Genomic DNA, 22,616 nt, shown 5'->3' with positions numbered 1-22,616 from the left:
TTTACTTTGAGGCTCGTTACCATGGAGTCACCATAGTCCAGTAATTTTAGGCCAAAAAAGGGGTCAACGTTACACAAATTGCAACAGAAGCAAACTCAACTGATTTTGTATCCTCAGCATGTCCTGAGTGAGGGAAAAAAAGCCCCAAAGAATCCCATTAGGGGAAAGTTTCGAAAAACACCCAAACATATCCCATTTTATTAAAAAAAATGTTCACGTGTATAGGGTAAAAATTTTAACCTTTAGATATCTCCATGAAAATTACTGAGTTGATTACTTACATTAAGACAAACAAAAAATGTATTACAAGTTTTTTGAAATTCTTTGTTAACATGAGCAAATTTGCATAAATTTGTATAAATTCCACCGTTTTGACGGCACATGTATATATGAAGTTGCTGTGGTACCGGCATGAAAATTGGAATGAGTTGACTCCATCGGTCAACCGACAAGTTGACCACTTTAAATTTCAAGATGACTGCAATTTTTCAAGACAGCCACATCCTTAGTAGAGCAGGTGAGCCAACAGTGCACAATTACGTATGGCTAATTTGCATACATACAACACCTGATCTAAACATTGAGTAGAGCAGGTGAAAATGTCTTGTTCAATCTTGTTAACATATGTTAACAAGATTGAACAAGACATTTTTAACTGTAATATGATATTACAGTTAAAAAACGAATGGAACCAATTTAGGCTACCCATGAGCATTAATAGAGACGGAGCATGTCATACCTGCTCTACTAAGGATGTGGCTGTCTTGAAAAATTGCAGTCATCTTGAAATTTAAAGTGGTCAACTTGTCGGTTGACCGATTCCAATTTTCATGCCGGTACCACCACAGCAACTTCATATATCATGTGCCGTCAAAACGGTGGAATTTATGCAAATTTATGCAAATTTGCTCATGTTAACAAAGTTAAAAAAAAAAACTTGTAATACATTTTTTGTTTGTCTTAATGTAAGTAATCAACTCAGTAATTTTCATGGAGATATCTAAAGGTTAAAAATGTTACCCTATTCACGTGAAAAAATGTTTTTGCATGCGTATTTAAATGCCCTATATTTGGGTGTTTTTCGAAACTTTCCCCTAATGGGATTCTTCGGGACTTTTTTTTCCCTCACTCAGGACATGCTGAGGATACAAAATCAGATGAGTTTGCTTCTGTTGCAATTTGTTTAACCTTTTCTCATAAAATGACTGGACTACCACGTTACTTCCGTGTTAAGGCAGATGACTGCCCCTCCAGGCCGACAGGGGCAGCGGCGGCCGGTGCGCCGTGTGCAGTCGGATGTTGACAGGCCTGTTCCTGTGTTCCTGCTGCTGCTGCTGCTGCTGCTATCACGTTTCCAGCCTGCACGTCTAGAACTTTCCTGTCACTCCAGGAACAGTATCCACGGCCGCAGCTAGCCCATGGCAACCGAACGGCAAGTTAAAACAAACACTTAACACACCTTCCATTTAAAACACTTTATTTAGCACATTTTTCTCCAATCGGGTGCTTGTAACGGTAACGGTTTGTTTGGTTGTTGTTTTTTGCTTTAGCAGCTTCTCCGATAGCTTCATTGACGAGGATCCACAGAAAGCTCTGGAGGTAAACACAACCGTTAGCTAACTAAACCACCGACCGTACCGGGGTAATGTTAACACCTGGTCGCCCTCTCTGCTGAGTGGCTGTGGTTAACTGGTGTCAGTGACAGGCTGCCGATGGTTGTTATTAGCGAGTAGAGTTAGCTAACACACCCTGTTAGCATCACTTTACAGAGACACAGAGCATCACTGTCCATGTCCCGAAGTAACTACAGCGTTTTAAAGGTTGCACGATACTTTATTGCACCTTATGAAAGGCGTCATGCCTAAAACATCACAAGTTATTACTGGTTAACAGTGGTTAGATATGCGAGTCTGATAACTGGACATGCCTGCAGTGTCATCATCAATAGATTTGCACAGGATGTCGGTAACAAGTAGTAACTTACTTCACAAAAAACACTTTACTTAACATTTAAAACACGCCTTACTGTACTTGATGGTGATGGCGCTATAAAAGCTAATATAAGGTGACTCCTGAATACCAGTTGTTGAGAGCCAGAATTGGAAAGGAGAGACAGCCATGTCAGTTTTAGTGTCAGCATCTTCCTGCCCTACTTTTAGCCACAAAAAAAGTATTTCAGAGATCACTGAAATACCTTCTCTTTTCTTCTAGGCACTGAACGAGGCCTTGCAAGGGGATGTCACCAACGCAGAGTGGTTTTGTCAGCGTTCTTATGCCCACATCCTCCTGAAAAACTACAGCTGTAAGCCTGCACTGCATTGTGTTGACAAACGTGATATGTAAATGGTCATAGAAACATTTGTATCGTTTGTATGGTTATACTTTATTTCTTTCAGAAAATATACATATCTGTGTTTTATATTATATTATATTATATATATATGTGTGTGTGTGTGTGTGTGTGTATATACTGTATATAATAATATGAATAGTAAACTCTTTTTTTTTTCTCAATAGGTGCTGCTGATGATGCCAAGAAAGCACAACAGTTAAAACCAAGCCTCCCCCTTGCTTTCATGCGAACAGGGTATGTAGTTTGATGTGATAAAGGAAATTAGGATAATTCTAAATGTTATAGTGGCATATATAAGCTAAGCTGAGGCCATTATTGAATCACCCAGTTAGTTTTGTTAGTTTCTGTGGTATACATTAGATCTGCAGAGATAAATGAGATAAAATTCCTTTATTATTGTAGCACGCTTACCTGCAGTTATTTCAAGTATGAAAATGAACCAAGTCTTTTCTGGACTTCAATTTCAATTTGTGTCTCTGAAGTTAATAGTTTGTTGAGATCAACTGACTGTTTAATTTCAACTCTAAAATTCAAAGAGAAAAAGGCTAAAGAGCCAAAACGAGATGTGACTCTAATTTTGTTTGTCAGAAAAAGCTACTTTTATTTTAACAAGATTATCCAGGCTGACTGTGTGTGTGGCGTATGTCTCTCCCCTAACTGCAGAATAGCAGAGTACCACCTGAACCAGTATCAGTCAGCACATGCAGCCTTCACTCAGGGACACCAGCTGGATGGTGAGTAGTACAGCCTATTTTGGCCTGGAGACACGAGCGCAAACTTCCTCATCATCCCGCTAGTTACAGTACCAACCACTGTTTCCAGCCGTACCTGTCTGCTTCACTCTTCTCAATGAGTAAACATGTTTACAAGTTTGTATCCTCTAGCTTCCTCTTACATAATGACATGTGAATGCAGAGCTGGCTTGTGTTCGTCAGAATACCTTCAAATTAAATGACTCTAGAATCATTATAGATAGGATTATTCACATTTGTCTTTTGTGTCTTAGGTTACAGCTTTTGACATTTATCTGTTGATATTAATATCAAAATGAAATGCCATGATGCAGAAAATTGCTCACGCCGTTTATAGAAAATTAAAAGTTAACAGTGGCTCCTGCATTGAGATAAACATTTAATTAGCTTAAAAGGTGACCAATTTGCATACCTAATTTACTTAAGGAACCTCAGCTCCTCTATGGTCGCCATCCTCCTTCCAGTTTAATAGACTCATCTGAAATGTAATTATTATGTGAGCAGGACAATGTGAGTTTAGTCGAAGCTTGTACCTGACTATCAGTTACTGGGCAAGGACGTAAGGTAGGAATATCTTTACAGTTCAGTTAAGTTGCTTGTCCCAGCCTGTGGAGTTCAGTTGACACTAAACACATGCACAGTAATGACTTCCTATGAGTGTAGCTGATACGTATATATAGCAACCAAAAATGAACTGCAAGCAATTAGCCTCTCTGTTCCTGCAGTTGGGGAAACAACGTATGACTATGCTTGGACTTGAAAAGCAACAGCCTTTATTAAATGGCCAGACTATTCATTTACTGCCATATTTACAACTAATCTTTTTCTTGTACACACCACATCAGTTTTTCTTTTCGGCCATTCACTTGTTACACACCATCCTCCTAATGTTACCTTTGTATTCTGTCCTTTGAAGATGAACAGAGGGTCTGGGAACATTGGGCCTCATTCACGAACCGTTCTTAAGAACAAATTTGTTCATAAGTCCTACTTACGAAATTTTTACGAAGATTGTGGCATTCATGAATGTTTTCTTATCCAGAATTTGTTCTTAACTAAGAACAAAATCTAAGAACAGTCAGGAGTATACTTACGCACTTTTAAGTGCTGAGACTTCTGCAAAAATAACCGATTATAGCGTTTTCTTTTGTTCTGCAGTTGTATGACATTATATGATTTGAATAAGAATTATTTTCTTATCTTTTATGATGTTTTTAATAATCATATATATTAAATCAGAAGTGAGTGATCCGGTCGTTTTCGCTAATGCTGCGTTCCAGGCAGGCTTTTGAAATCGTAAGTCACACTTACGACTTTGTAGCGTTCCAGGCAACCCACTCGTGTTTTTCCGACCTGTTTTACCGGTGAAAGTCACTATAACGGCCACTCGTAACTTCCGACCGGTGAACTCGTACCAGATCGAACTGGTACCACTTCACGGTCGGAAAAATACGAGTTTCCTTGAACGCACCATAACAGTCCTCGTCGCTACGTCACCACATTCACGGCGTTCCTTGGCTGCACACACAGCCCTGCATGCCGTTCTCTCTCCTCATTGGATAAAAACTGTAGGATACGATAAATGTTTTCTCTTCGGCTCAGAGCAGAGCAGAGGGACTGAGAGACCCGTGTTTCAGTCCAAACACTCTATGTAAGTGATTGCTGTCGGAAGATATAACTATTTAAGACTTATATTAACACAAATATATCACTCACTTCTGCTTTAATAATAATAATTGATAAATCTTTGCAGTCTCTTAAAAAAAACATTATAGACACTTAATTCATATCAGTTTTTTTTTTTACGTGTAAATGTGTTGTTTGTTGTTGTTGTGCGCAACATACAGCTGCCGTTATGATTTTTTTTCCTAATTGCGGGCTGCAACAGTGCACACAACTGTTTTTTTTTTTCATATGTGATGATGATATTTATGATGGCACACGTGAGAGTGTGGTCTCTCTGATAACAACCCGAAGAGCTGCATCCACTGCTGACGCTACTAAATATAGCCTAAATATAAATATAAAAATATAAACTAAATATAAGCCTTTTCTTTGTTTCATTCCTGCCGCAGTAGCTCCACTTCACTACTTAAGTTCTTTTTACGTTTGGAGTCTGGTGCTCCCTCCCAGATTTTCATTTGAGCATTTCAACTTTCTTTCTCACTTCACCTTCTCTGCTCAGTGCCTGTGGGTTCTGTGTGCACACGGCCCTGCAGTCTCATGCCCTTTTACGGGCATTGATGGGGCGGTTACCTATGCTAATCCTGTGTTAATTAGACTCACCTGGCACACGCCCTCAACTTAGGAGGAGATGGCATAAGAGCACACCTGCGAACAATTCTGAGGCTTACGAACGCGTTGATGAATCTGACGTAGGGTTTTCTTAAGGAACCTCTTAAGAACAACCTAAGAAAGAATCTAAGAAGGTTCTTAAGAAGATATTGGTGAATGAGGCCCAGTGAATTTGAATTTATTGGTTTAAATATACAGAGACAATGCACATTAATAAACATTTCTGTAAACATGCCGGTTTAGCCACGTTGGCTAATTTTCAACCGTAGTCTCTGGGGCAGGTGACTTGAGCACTACAATAATTAAAAATGCATAAAAAAATAAACAAACACAAAACAGTACTATGCCTACTTATAAAGTACAGTATACAATACACTATATTTCAGTGCATACAATAAAATACCTTAATTACAGTTTCAGAACAGATGGTCACATACTTGACCGTCTCTCAACCATAGTTTTAAATTTCTTTTAAAAGAAAGATAAGTGTCATACTCCCTGAGCTGCACTGGAAGAGTATTCCAGGTGTGAGTAGCTCCCACCGAGAAGGCTGTCTGACCAAAAGCAGTCCTTCTTTTTGGAACTACACAGTCCCCTCTGCTGACAGACCTAGTATGTCTGTCAGTGGATGTTTTCTGTGTAATAAAAGTACCAAGGGGGGGAGGAGCCAAGCCATGTAGGATCTTATAAGTGAGACAGGCATCTTTGAATTTAACGAAGTTGTCCCAGCTCAGTAGATTGTAATTTGAAATGCTGTGACAATGATGATAAGTATTTGACTTCTTGTCCAGTACTTTCACAGCCTGATGGTAAACTACTTGTACAGATTTTAATGTTGTACAAGAGGCTTGTGCCCAGCTGGTCAAACAGTATGACAGGTGTGACATAATGATAGCATTAAAATACAATACCGCTGCTTTTGTTGACAGTGAGTTTCTGATGTGGCGGAAATTTGATAAATGAAACTTTGCTGTGTTTACTACTGATTTAATTTGTTTTTTGAATGTAAGATTTGAATCAATTTTTATTCCAAGATATTTATATTCAGACACAACTGTCAACTTTTCCCTAGTAACATAGACATCGGGTAATACGGTATTCATCGAACTTTTAGTAAAAATCATGCATACTGTTTTCTTAGTGTTTAGATGCAGACATGAATTATTCAGCCATTCAACAACCGGGCTGCCGTTAACTTATTTGCAGCTTGCTGCTTGGTTGCTGCATGAACATAAATGACCGTATCATCTGCATACATCTGAATGTCAGACTCATTGCATACAGATGGAAGATCATTTATGTAAAGACTAAACAACAGTGGTCCCAATATGGAACCTTGGGGGACACCAAAACTACAACCAAGGACAGAGGATAACTCACCATTTGCCCTAACTCTCTGAGTTCTACCTTCAAGATAAGACTTCATGTATCTGATGGTATTAGGGGAGAAGTTGTACCGAGAAAGCTTAGTGAGAAGGACACCGTGATGCACAGTGTCGAAGGCTTTCTTTAGATCTAAAAATGCGGCTGCAACAACTCCCCCCTTATCAAGCTTAGATCTAATATTCTCCAAGAGAAAGCATATTGCAGTCTCCGTTAGGGATGCACATGATTAACCGTTTAACCGTTAACCGATAACAAGAACTTTGACCGATTAATACTATCGGTTATTTATTTATTTTATTAGCTCCTTATGTCGTCAACTCATGGGGGCGTGTCGACACGTGCAGAGTTCACGTGCCTTCAGTCATATTTCGCAGCAAAAAGTTACAGAGGAGGACTGACAGTATGTGCAGCAGCCCCCATGAAGGAAGATCAGACAATAAATGTAACCTACACGGACATAGATGTGCATCACCTGTAACAACGGCGCTGGAAAAAGAAAAAAAAAAAAAAAAAAAAGAGGACGTCGCTGCTCTCCAGCCTGTTCGCCTGCAGCTCCACAGAGGAGCTGTCAGGAGCTCTGCTGCTCCTTCAGCCTGGTGTTTGGCTGCACTTTGTATAAAAACAGTTCTACATTGGACGATCTAACCTCCAGAGCGCGATCAGCTGAGACAGAGCACACTGATCAGCTGTCGCGGCGCACGTGTGTATTTAACGGCAAAAAAAAAAAAAAAAAAATTGAAACCAAAATTTAAAAAAAAAATTTGGCCGTGCGCCGCAAGATTCTTAATCTTATCGGTTAACGGTTAATAATCAGTTAACGAGCGTCGGTTATCGGTCAGAAAAAAAATTCAAAATGTGCATCCCTAGTCTCCGTTGAATGGTTTGATCTAAAACCAAACTGCATGGGGTGCAATCCAAAGGGACTGGTGTTAAGGTGATTTATCAGTTGTTCTGCTATATGTTTTTCTGCTATTTTCGACAAGACAGGAAGTATACTAATTGGTCTATAATTTGATACTTCAGAGAATGTACCTGCCTTGTATATAGGGGTTATTATAGCTTCCTTCCATGCTTCTGGAAATACAACTTCACTATAGGATCTGTTAATAATAGTTGATATTGGTCCAGACAAGCACCCATTGAAAGTTTTTAAAAACATTGTGTCTAGGCCATACACATCCTTAGCTTTTGAGTTCTTCAAGGAATTTATAATTGTTGTCACCTTTGTTTCAGTGATATCACACAGCTCAAAAACAGGCTGATTGTGATCCACTGGAAACGTACTCAGATTGGTAGGGAAGCTCTGTTGCAGAGTCTGTACTGACTCCACAAAATAGGAATTAAAGCTTTCTGCAATTTGAGTCCCATCTTGTGTGATATTACCTTTCACAAGAATTTCGAGACACTTTTTCCCCCCACTATGTTTCCCAGTCAGTTTATTCATATTCTCCCAGATTAATTTGGAATTGCCGTTTGCTTGGTCAATAATATTAACACAAAAATTGGCCTTTGCTTTCCTTATTTCTCTTGTAACCTTATTTCGTAGCCCCACAAACTTTAATTTATCAGTAGTCAGTTTTGATTTTATAGCTGCCTTCAATGTTGCATCACGCTCCCTCATCATTTTAAGTAAATCACCTCCTATCCATGGAAGGGTGTTTTTTTGTCTATGGCTGGGTGTTATTTTCCTCATGAAAGTATTCATTACATGTTTGATGGTGGACAAAAGGGCCTGACAGTCAGAGTTTGCATCAGAATATGACAGAATATTATTCCATTCTATCCCTTTAATTGTACCGGTATTTTCAAAATTATTTTGTTCCCCCTTAGGTATTCTAAATTGACTTGATTTTTTTGCCCCAGGACTAAAACGTTGATGCACTAGTTGATGATTCAAAGCAATTTGTTGCTGAGTGATCACACAGTGGGAGTGAATCTGTAGCTGCTCATAATGATTGTGTGAAACTTTAGTCGTTGTGCTCATAATCTAGTAGCACTGGTATGATTTCATACAGATTGTATTTATTCCTTATGCAAGTACCTTACAGATAGTCCATTCCTTTCTGATTGTGTGGTAGATATCTTTAAATGTATTGTTGGGTACTGAAAACATTCTATATGCATAATATACTGCATATTGTGCGGGTAAAATAGTGGCAGCATTTTTAATTAGATTAATCTAATTGAATAAAACTAACTGGTTCAATCTGGCTGCAAACAAACTCACTTCACTTTCTCTTTATTACTGTGGTAAGTGGCTGTACATAGGCTTCATAATACACTTCATTCTATTTCTTTGTTTTATTACTACTATTCATTTATAATTCTTGTCTTGTCAATCAGGTGACCTTGTTATAGTCGATACATTTGATGTTTTATTCTAGTTCTTAAAATTTTAAAGGGATAGTTCAACATTTTGGAAAATTCTCCTATTGTTACCTTTAATTATTGGTGCATGTTGTTTTTAGACACAATCCAACAACTCCAAAACGCTCTTGTGGACAAGTTGTGACCTGCGCATTCACCAAGCTATGAAATAATGATGTAACATTACGAGACAGAGTTGTTTTCAAGGTTGGGGTCGAGTTATTTCATAGTGTGGTGAATGTGCAGGTCACAACTTCCCCACGAGAGTGTTTTGGAGTGGACTGTGTATTTGATGAGTTTGATGAGGGACAGGGGACCTGTACCATTTACCTCCATTGTGTTCACTGAGCAGCTGGCATCTCTGCCCCGCGGATCTCAAAACAACATGCACCGATAAATAAAGGTAATAAACCTACTCCTATGACTATAGAGATTATGGCAATAGGCTAATTTGCCAAAATGTTGAACTATCTCTTTAAATGCATTTTAAAATATACAACTATACTAAAGTTGACACTGGCAAAACTGTCAGTAAGTACGTGTTTCTGATATAAATGAAGGATGAACTCAATTGGTCCGCATGGTGTCTTACCAAATACACTTTCATGTTGACTACTATTTATTTCTGACATATTCAACTTCACCATGACGGAGTTTACAGTTTGTCATTTAAGTTTTAAATCCAATTTCCCTCCACAACTAAGGCAGGTCTGTGTTAAACTGTCTTTGTTGAGATTCAACATCTTTGGCATACATTTACTCCCACACTTCGTTTAGACTGCGTGATTCCATAAACAATGGAAGTGGACGTATTGTTTCAACCATGCACTGTTAGTGATGGTGGTTTCACTTGCACCAAGGGTAGAAAAAAATCAGTTGTCAGTATGCTTCATCAATTGTCAGTATGCTTCAGGTCAATTTCAGAGTCATTATAAGAATATAACAATGAGCCAGTTAAAGAATCTGAATCTATCACAGTCATTCATCAGGCCAGTCTCTCCTCTGTGCTCCTGCTCTCCTTGTTTTTATTCTTCTAGTGGTTATTCTTTAACAGAGTTTTGCATAAGCACCCGCTGTTTGCTGGATATTTCACCATCACTTTTTAATAACCTTATAGCCCTTACTGTATACAGTAACTCTCAAACTAAGGACTAACATCCTTCATTCAATAATCAGAAAAGTGAGCTGAGCACAGAGCCCCTCTCACAGTCCCACCTGACCTGCATTGTCCGCCGCAGAATGTTGGAGAAAGACAGATTTTTATTGTGAAACTGCTTTATTGAGTGTTTTTTACCAGATTTAATTAGTGAGTGCGTTTGTTTTGGAGACAATGAGACTTCTGTGGATAATTGGGCTCCTGATCAAATCTCTTGAACAAAGAACACTGAAGAAATCTTAATCTTATGATACAATCGCAAACTGATTTGTTTAATAGCGAAGACAACAATATCCTGTGATCCCGTGCTAATTCATGACATCAGGAAGTTCTGTCCTGTCATTGTCTTAAAGGGATAGTTCACCCAAAATTGAAATTTCACTCATTATATACTCACCCTCATGTGGACTAAGGGCTGGGAGAAGTTTCAGAGTCCTCCGTGGCTTCTCTGAGTTACAGGGGGTCTCGCCGTAGCACTGCATGTCCATATAACGGTTTCAAATGGATACCAACTGTCTTCGTAACAAAAAGACACACCAAAAAACATCCAAATACCTCCGTGCTGCTCGTATGTAATGTCCGTCTTGTATTGAAGCTTCTCAAAGCTCCTCTTCCCGGTTCGTCAAATTTGGACGAACTGGGAAGAGGACAGACCCTGGTTCGTCCAAATTTGACGAACCGGGAAGAGGAGCTTCCGCTACAAACAAGCTTGAAAAATAGACTTGAGGGTGAGTAGATAATGAGTGGAATTTCAATTTTAGGTGAACTATCCAAACTTGAAACACCCCAAGTGGCAAAAAGGGCGTTGAACATTACATTGTATGAATGAATGAATGAATTTTTTTATTTTCGTGTCATCCCACCACTGTGGCCCATCCCATATAGGATTACAAGACACATTTAATGACAAATACAAGAAAAAAAGACTAGACAGTCCTTCCTGTTGGTGTTACCTGCCACACAGGTGTGACATAGATAAACAATTTCAGATTACTTTCACTATTCAACTACATATCGCACTTCGTCTCATTGCCCAACCCTTTTCAAGAAATAAAGAAAATGCAAATATATTCAACTGAAAAAGAAGTTTTAGCTTCTCAGCATCAACTAACCACACAAATTCATTATTTGGATCTACCTTACTAAACATTTTTTGTCTTATAGAGTCAGAAAGGACAGTAGAACACAAATGAATTTCATTCTCCACCTCTTGGACGTCACATAAATGACAAATTCTATCGTCTTCTGCTGTGCCGACATATCTGCCTGTCTCAATATGAAGACCAAGAATACCAGCTCTCAATTGAGCACAGGGATCTTTTCTTTTTAGATAAATTATACAAAACGTAGTTTTCTGGGCCAAATACCTGTTTTATTTCACAGTAAGTACACAGCTTTGGTTTACCCCAAATATCCTATGCCCATCTATCTTTACTTTGTTGAAAAACAATTTCTTTTAATATGTTAAAATCTCCACTTTCTCTTTGTTATAATAACGGTCTTCATATCCAGCTCTCAGCAAGATGTCCCTATCCCATGTCCCATTAGTCAGAGTGTCGGTGTCCTACTCAAAGATTTTTCTTGCAATCCTGTTACGATTTAATCCTAGTATCCTATTCCATAAACGCACCATATATACACTCCACCGTACCTCATTGGGTTCCCAGCCCATATCTCCCATCACAGCTAGAGTCGGTGTGAATTTAAGAAAATACCGCATGGCTCTATTTTGCACATTGTAAGTGTAATACAACTTGTTATATCTTTATAGAAAAAACATCTGAACATAGTATGCACTGGCACAAACCTTAATCTTAAGTGTTTCCATTCTAAAATTCGACAAAACTGTAACACGCACACCCACAGTACAGTGGCTTTCAGATACAAATACAGTACAAGCTCACAAGCAAGGCAACAAGGAAAAATGGCAAATCAGCAAATATCCTTCAAATACCCTGAGGCATATGTTGAGTACAGCCTTATTAAAATGAATATAAAAGGCTAATTTAGGCTTTTTGTAGCTGAAGCTGTTGCATCACATCCTTCCAGGGCTGAATAGGTTAATGACTTTGTTTCTAGTGTAGTAACGTCAGGTCACATGCTGACAGTGTTACAACAGAGCTATTGTACATTTTGGTTTTGTCTTGAGGGATTCATCCAAGAAGATCTCACCGTAGGACATAATAGAATTTAAAACCACTAACTATTAATTTGTGCTGTTCCAGATCACATGAGCCAGTCAAACCACGTAGTCCAATCTAAACACCGTTACCGTTTTCATAACAGACCCACTGTGACAAAATCTCAGTAAGTTCTGGATGTCACGGAGAAGCAACAACTCATGGATGCATAACAACATGTTGATACAGATGCAGAACATGAGGAAGAAAACACTGTAGTTATGGCAACAGCATCACTGTCATCAAGGCATGAATTGATGTTTAATGGACGTATAATGTATTTTTATTTATTTATTTCATTATAAAACAGGCTGTCATTATGTTTTCTCTCTTCACCACAGACTGTATTAGCAATACCAGGGCAAGTGGTCCACATATCCTGCCATAATTATTCAACGAATCTCTAGTCAAAATCAAATTGATGGGCTGGTGAAAAACACCAGAAATGAGTCTCTTTTTCTTCTCCTTTCATCTCTTCTGCTGCTTATATAACCCCAATAATGTATTAAACTTCTTTTACTTATTTTTACTCTCCCCTGTTTGCCCATTTTCTTCCAAGTAATTTCAGCTTTGGAAACAAACCTATTATAATAATGACTTCAGCCTTCTCCAGCACTTAGTCAAATCACCGTAGACTTCATTAGCACTTCACTGAAGCTCTTAAATCTTTTCACTAAATTCTCTATTAATGTTGTATTTTTCCAAATCTGTATTATTTTGTATCAAAGCAAGACGGAACATTACCATTATTATTATTTTTTTTTTATGATTTCCACAGCTTCTGACAAATCATATGAGATCTGGATAAAGCGGTGTGAGGAAATGATGAGTGGTAAGTAGCAGAATTTCATCTATATCTGTATTAGTTGGATGTTCTTTTTATTTTACATTCATTAGTCGTTTTATTTCACTGTAATTTGTGTAATTATTTTAATGTATTCCCAATCCCCAAAGGTTATTAAACACGTTACACAATATTCCCCTCTGCCAGGTTTACTCAAAAAGTTTCAGACTTTCAAATCCATTACCAGCTCGGCTCAAACATCTACATACTGCTTTCTGTTGCCGCTATCAAACACCCAGCTAAACGGCACAGTCTGATCAAACAAACAAGCACGCACACACCCGTGAAGCCACACTGGTGGTGGAGTGTTTAGGCAGAGCTGCTTAGTCCAATAAAAGATGCATGCCATGTCTGGGTGGTGTGTGTCTGTTTGCTGCTGATGCCTGGGCCCTCTGGATCATCTCAAGTAAACAAGAGCATGAGTTTTGACAAACATGCTTCACACCCGCGTGCACACGTACTCCCACGAGCGGTGTGATTCATCAGAGTTAACTTTACTGATGTTTGAAAGCCCCCGACGAGACCCAACCCCTTCACAAGGCTTCTCAAAGACGCCGCACGCACACACACACACACACACACACACACACACACACACACACACACACACACACACACACACATAGACAAATGCACACTAGGGTGTACATCAACCCCCACCCCAGAAACTTGAAAGTACCCTCCTTGCGCTTGCTCATGCTCACACCAGGAGCAGTCATCCCTTTTTTTTTTTCCTTTTTTTTTTTCTGGTGACAGTGTGTTTACCACCAACCAACACACTGGCGACACCTGGTTACTCCACCACATGTGGCTCCCTGCTAGTGTCAAAACGCACAACGAGAGATAGACAGACACAGACACACACACATGCAGTCACACAGCCTTTTTCCCCTTAACAGCCCCGCTCCTCACCATTTCAAACGCGACCTCATTAAGACAACATTAACACGCCTCCTATCATCTCATCTCTCTCTCTCCCCTCCGTGTGCTCTCTGGCTGTGTAATGAAGTCAGTGAATAATGTATGATAGCATGCTGGTAAACGGTGATCAGGCTTGCTTGGACTCACAGGGCTTATAATGGGCGTGGAAGGACCAGTAAACAAACTGGTGGCAGGGCACAGAGAGAGAGAGAGAGAGAGAGAGTGTGTGTATGTGTGTGTGTGTCTATGTGGAGGTGTATCTAGGTGCTATCATTATTGTTATCTATCCACCTTTTTCCAAACGTCAAAAACGTAAGCCGATTTTGCTCTTCCGGTGGAATTTTATGTTTACGTTTCCATGGTTTCGGTAGTCGCGGTAAATTAATGGATTTTTTTTTTCAATGAAAATCTGTAAAACGCATGGATCATCACACCAGCTTTTACCAATGGATATCACACAAATTGACATCCGTGTTAAAAGCCAGAGTTAAAGCAGAAGTAAGTGGAATATTTGTGTTAATATAAGTCTTAAATAGTTATATCTTCTGACAGCAATCACTTACATAGAGTGTTTGGTCTGAAACACGGGTCTGTCAGTCACTCTGCTCTGCTGTAAGCCGAGGAGAAAACGTCTTGTATACTTCCTTGTATCCTACAACCTTTATCCAATGAGGAGAGAGAACGGCATGAAGGGCTGTGTGTGCAGCCAAGGGATGCGCCTGAATGTGGTGACGTAGGGACGAGGACCAATAGATCCATGACGAGGGCGGGGACAGCTAACTCCATCGGCTGACAAGAAGTTAGCCAAAACGACCGGATCGCTTACTTCTGCTTTAATAGATCCATGCGTTTACCGCAACTATGACAACGACTGAAAACCATGGAAATTCCACCGGAAATGCAAAACCAGCTTCCGGTTTTGACCATAGATGACGTTCGGAAACTTGTGGATAGAGAAGAGTCTTCTAGCTTCAAAGTTAGGTTGTTTTAAAGGTCCAGTGTGTAAAATGAGGGGGAAACGGTGACATCTAGCATTCTGAGCATTCCTATTATTTATCTATTAAATATTATTTATGAACGTGAAACTCTTCAAACGTGCTCTCTGGTTGGCTGGATTTTCCATTCCGTACAAATATGGCATCGCAAGATGGCGACAGTCTCTAAGCGAGACCCTTGCTATATGTATATATAAAAGAAGAATTAGCCTATAAGGCTATAAGGCTAACCAAACGGATTTTATTTTATAGAGGTTATACACTTATTCAAATATATTCATTGGTAGTATATTCAGATTTTTTTTTTTTTTTTTACTTTATTTTTTCCAATCAATAAAAACAGATACATAAATACAAAAACACAAGGGGGATAAACACTACTTTGTCACATAACGGCGCCATTTTGTCCATCTCACAGCGTACAGCTCTGTTTTGATTCGAAGACTGTAGGTCATTTGTTCCATTGATCAAATTTCTTCTACAATGTCCAGCCAGTGGTTCAGTCCAACACCTTGTAATGGCTTTCTTAGCTGCAAGTGATAGGATCTTGAACAGGTATATGTCTTCTTTAACTATTACATCGTCTGGTATCAGTCCTAGATATACTGTACATACCGAGGATCATTAGGAATATTATATCCAAAAATTTCAACCATGGCTCTTAAAACCCCCTCCCAAAATGATTGTATTTTCATATATGACCAAAATATATGAGAATGGTTGGCATTCAGTTAGTATATTCAGATTTTGCCAATAAACCTTGACAAATTTTACACACTGGACCTTTAATGATCTTTTAATATGATATTGAAACAAATGGAGTTTGGTTCAGGCAGTTAAGGACTGTAATAAATGTGTTCACCTGCCACACATGATTTTTTTCCCCTTCTCCCTCCAGATAATCCACAGAATGGCAGCGTCAACAGGGTGAGTTTCTGTGCTCGGCCACCTGGGGGCAGTGTTGCTCTCGCCATCATTCGACAGAATCAATCTTGTGTTTGCTCCTGCTACAGACGAGGGGAGCTTTACTGAGCTGCTTTTGTTGATATGTTTTCACTCATTTGTGTTCCCCTTCTTTGTTTTGTCACCCTCTAATTGTGGTCCTGTCTGTGGTGCTGAACGACCCCTCCAGCAGACACCAGCAGCGCCACACGTGAAGTAAGTGTGTAAATGTAGAACATGCCTCATCTAGGTCAGTTTCATTTTTTTTTTTTTTTTTGCTGTGTATTTATTATCCCAGTTTAATATTTAATGAAGCCTCAGTGCATCAACCTGCCCCATTCTGTGTGTGTAAATACAGTTGGTGCTAATGAGCTGCCTTTTTTTGTTTTTGTGGGTTGTGTGAAGTCTCTCTATTGTCAGATTTTGGGGGGTTAGTGGTCAGAATACTGCTCTGCTCTCATACAGTAAGTCATGTGTTATTCAGCTGACGTTTTGCTCACTTCTGTGTGTGTGTGTGTGTGTGTTCCTCACAGACACGACTGGTATCAAACAGAATCTCAAGTCATTGTCACAGTCATGGCGAAAAACGTACCCAAGGATGGTGTTTCTATCAAATTCATGGACAAAGAGGTACAAACTCACACTTAAGTGCAGAGAGAGAAGTGTGTGTGTGTGTGTGTGTGTGTGTGTGTGTGTGTGTGTGTGTGTGTGTGTGTGTGTGTGTGGGAACAGAGATGGGTTAGCTGGTGGGTGTTTCCTCAGGGGGGCCCATTAGATGGGTCTCATGCACACACACAGACACACACAGACATACACACACTCCCCACGGACCCAACTATGCCTCCAGTGGTGCCTTGTTAACATTGCCCCTAAAGTACAGATCTAAGAACAATTTACCCTCCCCTGCTTCTCCAACCTCCTAATTGTCTGTAGATAGAAGGCATAACTGATCTAGGATCAGCCACAGAGCCCTCCAGGGACAGCCCTCTTTCTTTCTCTTTTTCTCCTTTCCTCTCTGTCTCTCCCCTCCTCTCTCCCTCTCTCAGAGGGGTAACTGCAGGGCACCCCAGGGAACGCCTTTGTCTTTCCTAATAGAATAACAAACTGAGTTTACCCCATTTCACAAGAAATAGTTCACTCGCTCTGAATCACACAGTCACTTGTTAAGCTGCGTCTGTGGTGTGGAGTACAGATAAGTTCATATATTTTTTACTAGGTCAGTATATACAAAAGAAATTAAAGATGAAAGGCAGTGGTTTCAGTTATTTTCCCCGGCGACTGAGCACGCAGCAGCTGTATACCTACAGACAGAGCAGGAATTCTACTGGAAATGAATATTAAGGCTTTGATAGCTTTGTGGAAATGCCCAAAAGCTACTTCAGCTAACTTTCGAAGCTTTTATCCCAGATGAACTACTTTGTGAATTAATTCAGTCCAAAATCAGGAAAAGTCCACTTTTAGTGAAGTAGTAGGTGATAAATTTCACATTACAGATTGAAATCAGGTATCAATGATCCAAAAAAAACCACATGTACACAGGGTTCCAACAGTTGGAAAGTGATGAGGGTGTAAATAGTGTGAGGATCTGGGCCACAGCCGACCCCCTGTCGCTCTAAACGCCCACCCAGTCAGTGAGTGACAGGCTGTTAGGAGCTCATCAGTGGTCAGTGTGTGGCTGAAGGGGACAGGATGAGGAGACTCCTGGCCGTCACACCAGCCACATCAGATGATTATTCTCATGGACATACTGACACCTTCACCCCTCCTCTCTCCTAAACTTTCTGTTTTCTTAAGACCGCCGTTAAACAAATCGAAAAGATTGGTGTCACAGTTGCAGCACAGGGCTCGTTACATTTCCAATCTAACAGCTTCTCCATTGTCATGACAACACCTGTGGTAAACCCTCATTTACATATTTGTATGTTACAACCAGTGTTGGGTGAGTTACTTTTAAAAAGGAAATTGGTCTTAGTTACTCGTTACTTTCCACCATAAGTAACTGAGTTATTACATTATAGAAGTAACTAATTACCAGGAAAAGTTACTATTGCGTTACTTTTTTTTATAAAATGCTCAAATATGTGAAATTACTTGGACTCACTCCCCTAACCCCACTTTAGTAAGTTGGTTGGTTGGCGTTTTTCTGACCAGTTGATGGACTAAAAAAAATATCTGTATTTGTACACTTAAAGGGATATTTCACCCAAAATCAATAATTCTCCAATCATCTTCTCACCGTCATGCCAAGGAAGGGTTCGGAGAACTTTCAGAGTCATCAAAACGCTCTTGGAGTTCCAGGGGGGGGTCCGGCTGGCAATTTCATATAATGGAGGTGGATAGTGCTCACTTTTGAATCGTCCAAAACGCACACTATGAAACATCCAGATACCTCCATACTGCTCGTCTGTACTGACCCAAGTGTCCTGAAGCCGTCACATGAATAAGTTGTTTGGAAAAAATTAATTAGATCTCTGTTTTTATCCTTGTTGTAGCAGTAGCTCCCAGTGGCTCTGTTGATGTTGGGCGCTTGCACGAGATTTGCTGCGAGATGTTCGTTCGTCTTTGTAAACCATTGGATGTGTAAACATGGAAAAACATCTCAGCAAATCTCGCGCATTTTGCGCAGCCACTGGGAGCTACTGCTACAACAAGGCTAAAAACAGAGATCAAATACATTTTTTCCGAACAACTTTTTCATGTGGCGGCTTCAGGACACAGTATGGAGGTATTTGAATGCTTCATTAGTGTGTGTTTTGGACGATTCAAAAGTGAGCTCTATCCGCCACCATTATATGAAAACCTGTTGCCAGCCGGACCCCCCCCTGGAACTCCTAAAGTGTTTTAATGACTCCGAAAGTTCCCCGAACCCTTCCTTGGCATGACAGTGAGTAGAAAATTGGTGAATTATTGATTTTGGGTGAAGTATCCCTTTAAATGGGAGTATTATTATTTTGACTTTCTGGAGTCAAGTAACGGCGCATTTTGTTGTCAGTAACAGTAGCAGCGTTATAACAGGGAAGCAGTGACTCTTTTGTGTAGCTCCGTTAGGAACGCTGTTATAACGCCGTTATTCCCATCACTGGTTACAACTAACTGCTTACTACTGAATCTTGTGACAAACACTGAGGCGTAACGACTAATACCTGGTGTCTGTGTCTTCAGATGGACGCTGAGATACGGCTGGCGTCAGGGGAGAACTACAACTTCCACCTCCACCTCCTGCATCCCATCATCCCCCAGAAGAGCAACTTCAAGGTCCTCACCACCAAGGTACCACACCCATCCCATTCAGCCATGCTCATCAGATGCTTTAGAGCCGGGCGCTCTCCTCTCCAGATAGGAAGTTTTAAAATTCACAACATTTTGCAACGACATTAACAGCCATGAATATTTCACAGCGTGGCACACCTTTTCTTTAATCTGACGTGTTTTTGACAGGCTTGAAAGACATTTTACTCAGGCAGATGACACGCTCATGAAGCAGGAACAAACAGTGTGTGTCAGACCGGCACGCTTTCAGATAAAACACCAGATGTGTTAAATGGTACATTGTGCACTAAGACACATCAAAGCATTGTGATGTGTGCTCTCTGATGTTGGAGTACACAGGACACAACAATTCTGGCCTTTGTCCTAAGTGTCACAGTTGAAATGGATTTTTTTAATTTAATTTTATCTTAGTTAGAATATGATATACATATTTAAAAAAAAAAAAAAAAAATCAGCGCAGAGTTTTGTAAAATTATTTGTTATTCTAGCCACAAGGACAAAAGCCACTAGATAAAAACAACTTCAAAAGATGCTCACAAGGCATCAGTGTAAGGAGGTAACACACTACATGTGGAGCATCCTTGAAGGTCAAGCGTGGTCATAACATGATAATAACACTGGGCGTGCCGTGAAATAATAAGGAACGAGTCGTTGTACAGAATATATGAAGAACCTGTTTCTCACATACACTCATACAGCATTAGATGTGGGCTCTCAGATGTTTTTCTCTGCAGCGGGCCCCAGCTGTAGTAGAAAATAAATCTGTTTATCACTTTTCGTCTTTTCTCAGCTGAACAACATAAACAAACAAGAAAGAAGAAGCATCATTTTTTTTAGGTCATGGAAACACTTGAGCTAAGTTTTTTGAAAGTCAATGAAAAGTCATTGGATCTTGCATGTAGCCTTGTCATCCTCGTAGTAGCTCTCAACAATAAAGAAGCCGACTATTAAACATGTCAGGGAAGGTTTTTTATGTCGCTATAAAGAAAATATGATGTAGTAACGTCACACACTGGAGAAATGGAGGCACTTCTCTACTTCTCTGAGCTGCAGTTTCACTAGAGCATCGAATGACATGTTGGTGTGTGTGCGTCGTGTATTCAGGCTTTTATCATTTTAATGAATGATCGATTGTTTTGTTTTTTTTGTCTCTTCATTAGAAATAAAAGTAATCCAACGTCAGATTGCATTTTCAAAGGCGCAGAAGAAAGAAGATGCCGATGCAGGTTTAAGCTGCTCCCTGAAATAGAGACTGATCATTACTGAGGTTACCTCTCTGAGATTAACATCGTAATCTCTTCAATAATTTAAAGCGGTATAAAGTAGGCTGTCACCACCTATAATTCCTTAATGCTGGTAAAGCTTCCAGTAGCTGGAGTAGAAATGAGAAAATCCACTCTGGCTGTATACAGCCCGGCTCCTGTGGAGACGTTAGCGCAGTTCATCTGAGCAGCGAACAGGAGACTCACACATATGCACAAATCCTCACTCCTACACACACACCGTACACACACATTTATTAGGGCCGTAGTCGCTGAGAGTTCCTCAGCACTGTTTAAGGTGATTATGGGCCTAATGAGTAGGTAGGGCACTTTTTACTATTGACTAATTAGTGTGTATTATAGAGGATGTGGGCTAATGAGTGTGCTGGCTAAGTGTGTGCTGATTCAGGCTTTAGACCACTGTCAGGTCTCAGCCTGCGGATCAAAAGGCAGGTTTTTTTGTGCGAGTTGTTTTGATTGTAGTGGAGGGGAGGGATTTGTTTTTTTTTAGGGCATCGATCAGCCTGGCCTTGTCAATACAGTACAACATAAATCTCTGCTTTCTTCCCTGGCATCCTTTGAATCTTTAGAAACTATTATTCCAGTTTTTCAAACAGAACATCTTCAGAAGCATCCCAGGAGATACCGGTAACCCTTTTTATGAAAAGCTCAACAAAAAAATCCATTCATTAGATTGTAGGTTGAGTCTATAAAACCACTTTGTGTCTCCTTACACAAGTGGTAAACACTGGATTCAGGGCTGGGTGTCGAACTGTGGCAATTATTGATGTCAAGGTCTGTTGATTGTCGGGGCAGATTCACTAGTGCTGTGTTTTTGTTTTGCGATCAGCACCTTTATTATTTAGTTTAGGGTAGGGTTGGATTCTGTAAGAACAGGGCTTTTGCGCTGCAGGTCTTACTGAATTTACACTCTGATCTATGTATATGTATATTTAAACAAAGCAGTAGCTCACGCAGCAGTCAGGTCTCGGACTGACCCTGGATCAGCCCCCTCAGATCCAGTTTAGCCTTTGGGATTTCTCCTCAACTCTACAAAACACTGTTGTGATCTCCATCTTCCCCATTTACGCTAACCAAAGTAAAACTCCATGTGAGGAGAAACTCATGAACCTATTATATCTCAATCTTTTCAGACTGTTTATCTTAGTTCTGAAAGGCGACAGACGACCTTTAGGGGAAATGAAAATGAGATGCGCAAAATGTAACAGGCCACCTACACAAGCAGAGAGGAGTGGAGCAGATGTGGTATCGATACAGCTGGCGTCTTAGCAGAATACCTGGGTAAATGCGGTCACATGCATTATATAAATACCTTGTGCATTATATAAATGTCATTTATAAAGACGAGTCAGGGCTGATCATAAAGCAAATATCAAGTTCTTATCACCATGCCCCCTGCCCTGTTCATCTGGAACTATTATCACTCTGTTTCTTTATAAGAGTCATGTCAGGTATTACTATATCCATATTTTTTATTAGGTTTATTTGATTTTTTATTTTCCGATAATTAACCAAGTGCAGCTCTTGATGATTTTTGGTCAAGCCGTTCGCTGTCCGGGGTCAGGAAGCCATTTCTTAGCACAAAGGTAAAGTTGTGTTTGTTTCCACACCACAACCTTCCTCATGGTTCTGGTAGATCTCATCTGCATTACGCTCAGTCACACCAGAGAATCTTTCTGACATAACTGACTGCGGGAAGATTACGCGTCCTAAGAACATGAACACGTGTCCCCCTCATTAGCCGTTGTTGTCATCTTTCTTTAAACGCTCGTGTCATTCTGCGAGAGACGCACCTTGTAAATGTTTGCTGAGACGACACAGACACACACAGTTCCTCTCCAGCCAAAGGGTGCTAAAACTTAAGCAAATCTG

General features: G+C 40.0%; 1 protein-coding gene across 3 annotated transcripts in view; it reads left to right on the top strand.

Moving 5' to 3' along the window:
• Positions 1-1,293: 1,293 nt before the first annotated feature.
• The window catches only part of sugt1 (SGT1 homolog, MIS12 kinetochore complex assembly cochaperone), a 33,575-nt gene continuing 12,252 nt past the window's right edge, over positions 1,294-22,616 (top strand). The window contains exons 1-10 of one of the 3 annotated variants that reach the window (XM_083992289.1): positions 1,294-1,432; positions 1,551-1,599; positions 2,212-2,302; positions 2,518-2,587; positions 3,017-3,087; positions 13,268-13,321; positions 16,148-16,176; positions 16,385-16,407; positions 16,725-16,821; positions 19,354-19,461. In XM_083992289.1, coding sequence (XP_083848415.1) covers positions 1,419-1,432; positions 1,551-1,599; positions 2,212-2,302; positions 2,518-2,587; positions 3,017-3,087; positions 13,268-13,321; positions 16,148-16,176; positions 16,385-16,407; positions 16,725-16,821; positions 19,354-19,461 — 606 coding nt within the window. In that variant the 5' untranslated portion in view covers positions 1,294-1,418. Of the gene's footprint in view, positions 1,433-1,550; positions 1,600-2,211; positions 2,303-2,517; positions 2,588-3,016; positions 3,088-13,267; positions 13,322-16,147; positions 16,177-16,381; positions 16,408-16,724; positions 16,822-19,353; positions 19,462-22,616 lie in introns of all 3 variants that reach the window. The other 2 variants (XM_083992288.1, XM_083992290.1) reach the window with 2 other exon arrangements.

This window comes from Trachurus trachurus (genome assembly GCF_905171665.1).
Source record: "Trachurus trachurus genome assembly, chromosome: 17".
In the NCBI taxonomy this organism is placed as follows: Eukaryota; Metazoa; Chordata; class Actinopteri; order Carangiformes; family Carangidae; genus Trachurus; species Trachurus trachurus.
The sequence above is the reverse complement of the archived record's forward strand: the minus strand, read 5'-3'. Positions and strand labels throughout refer to the sequence as shown.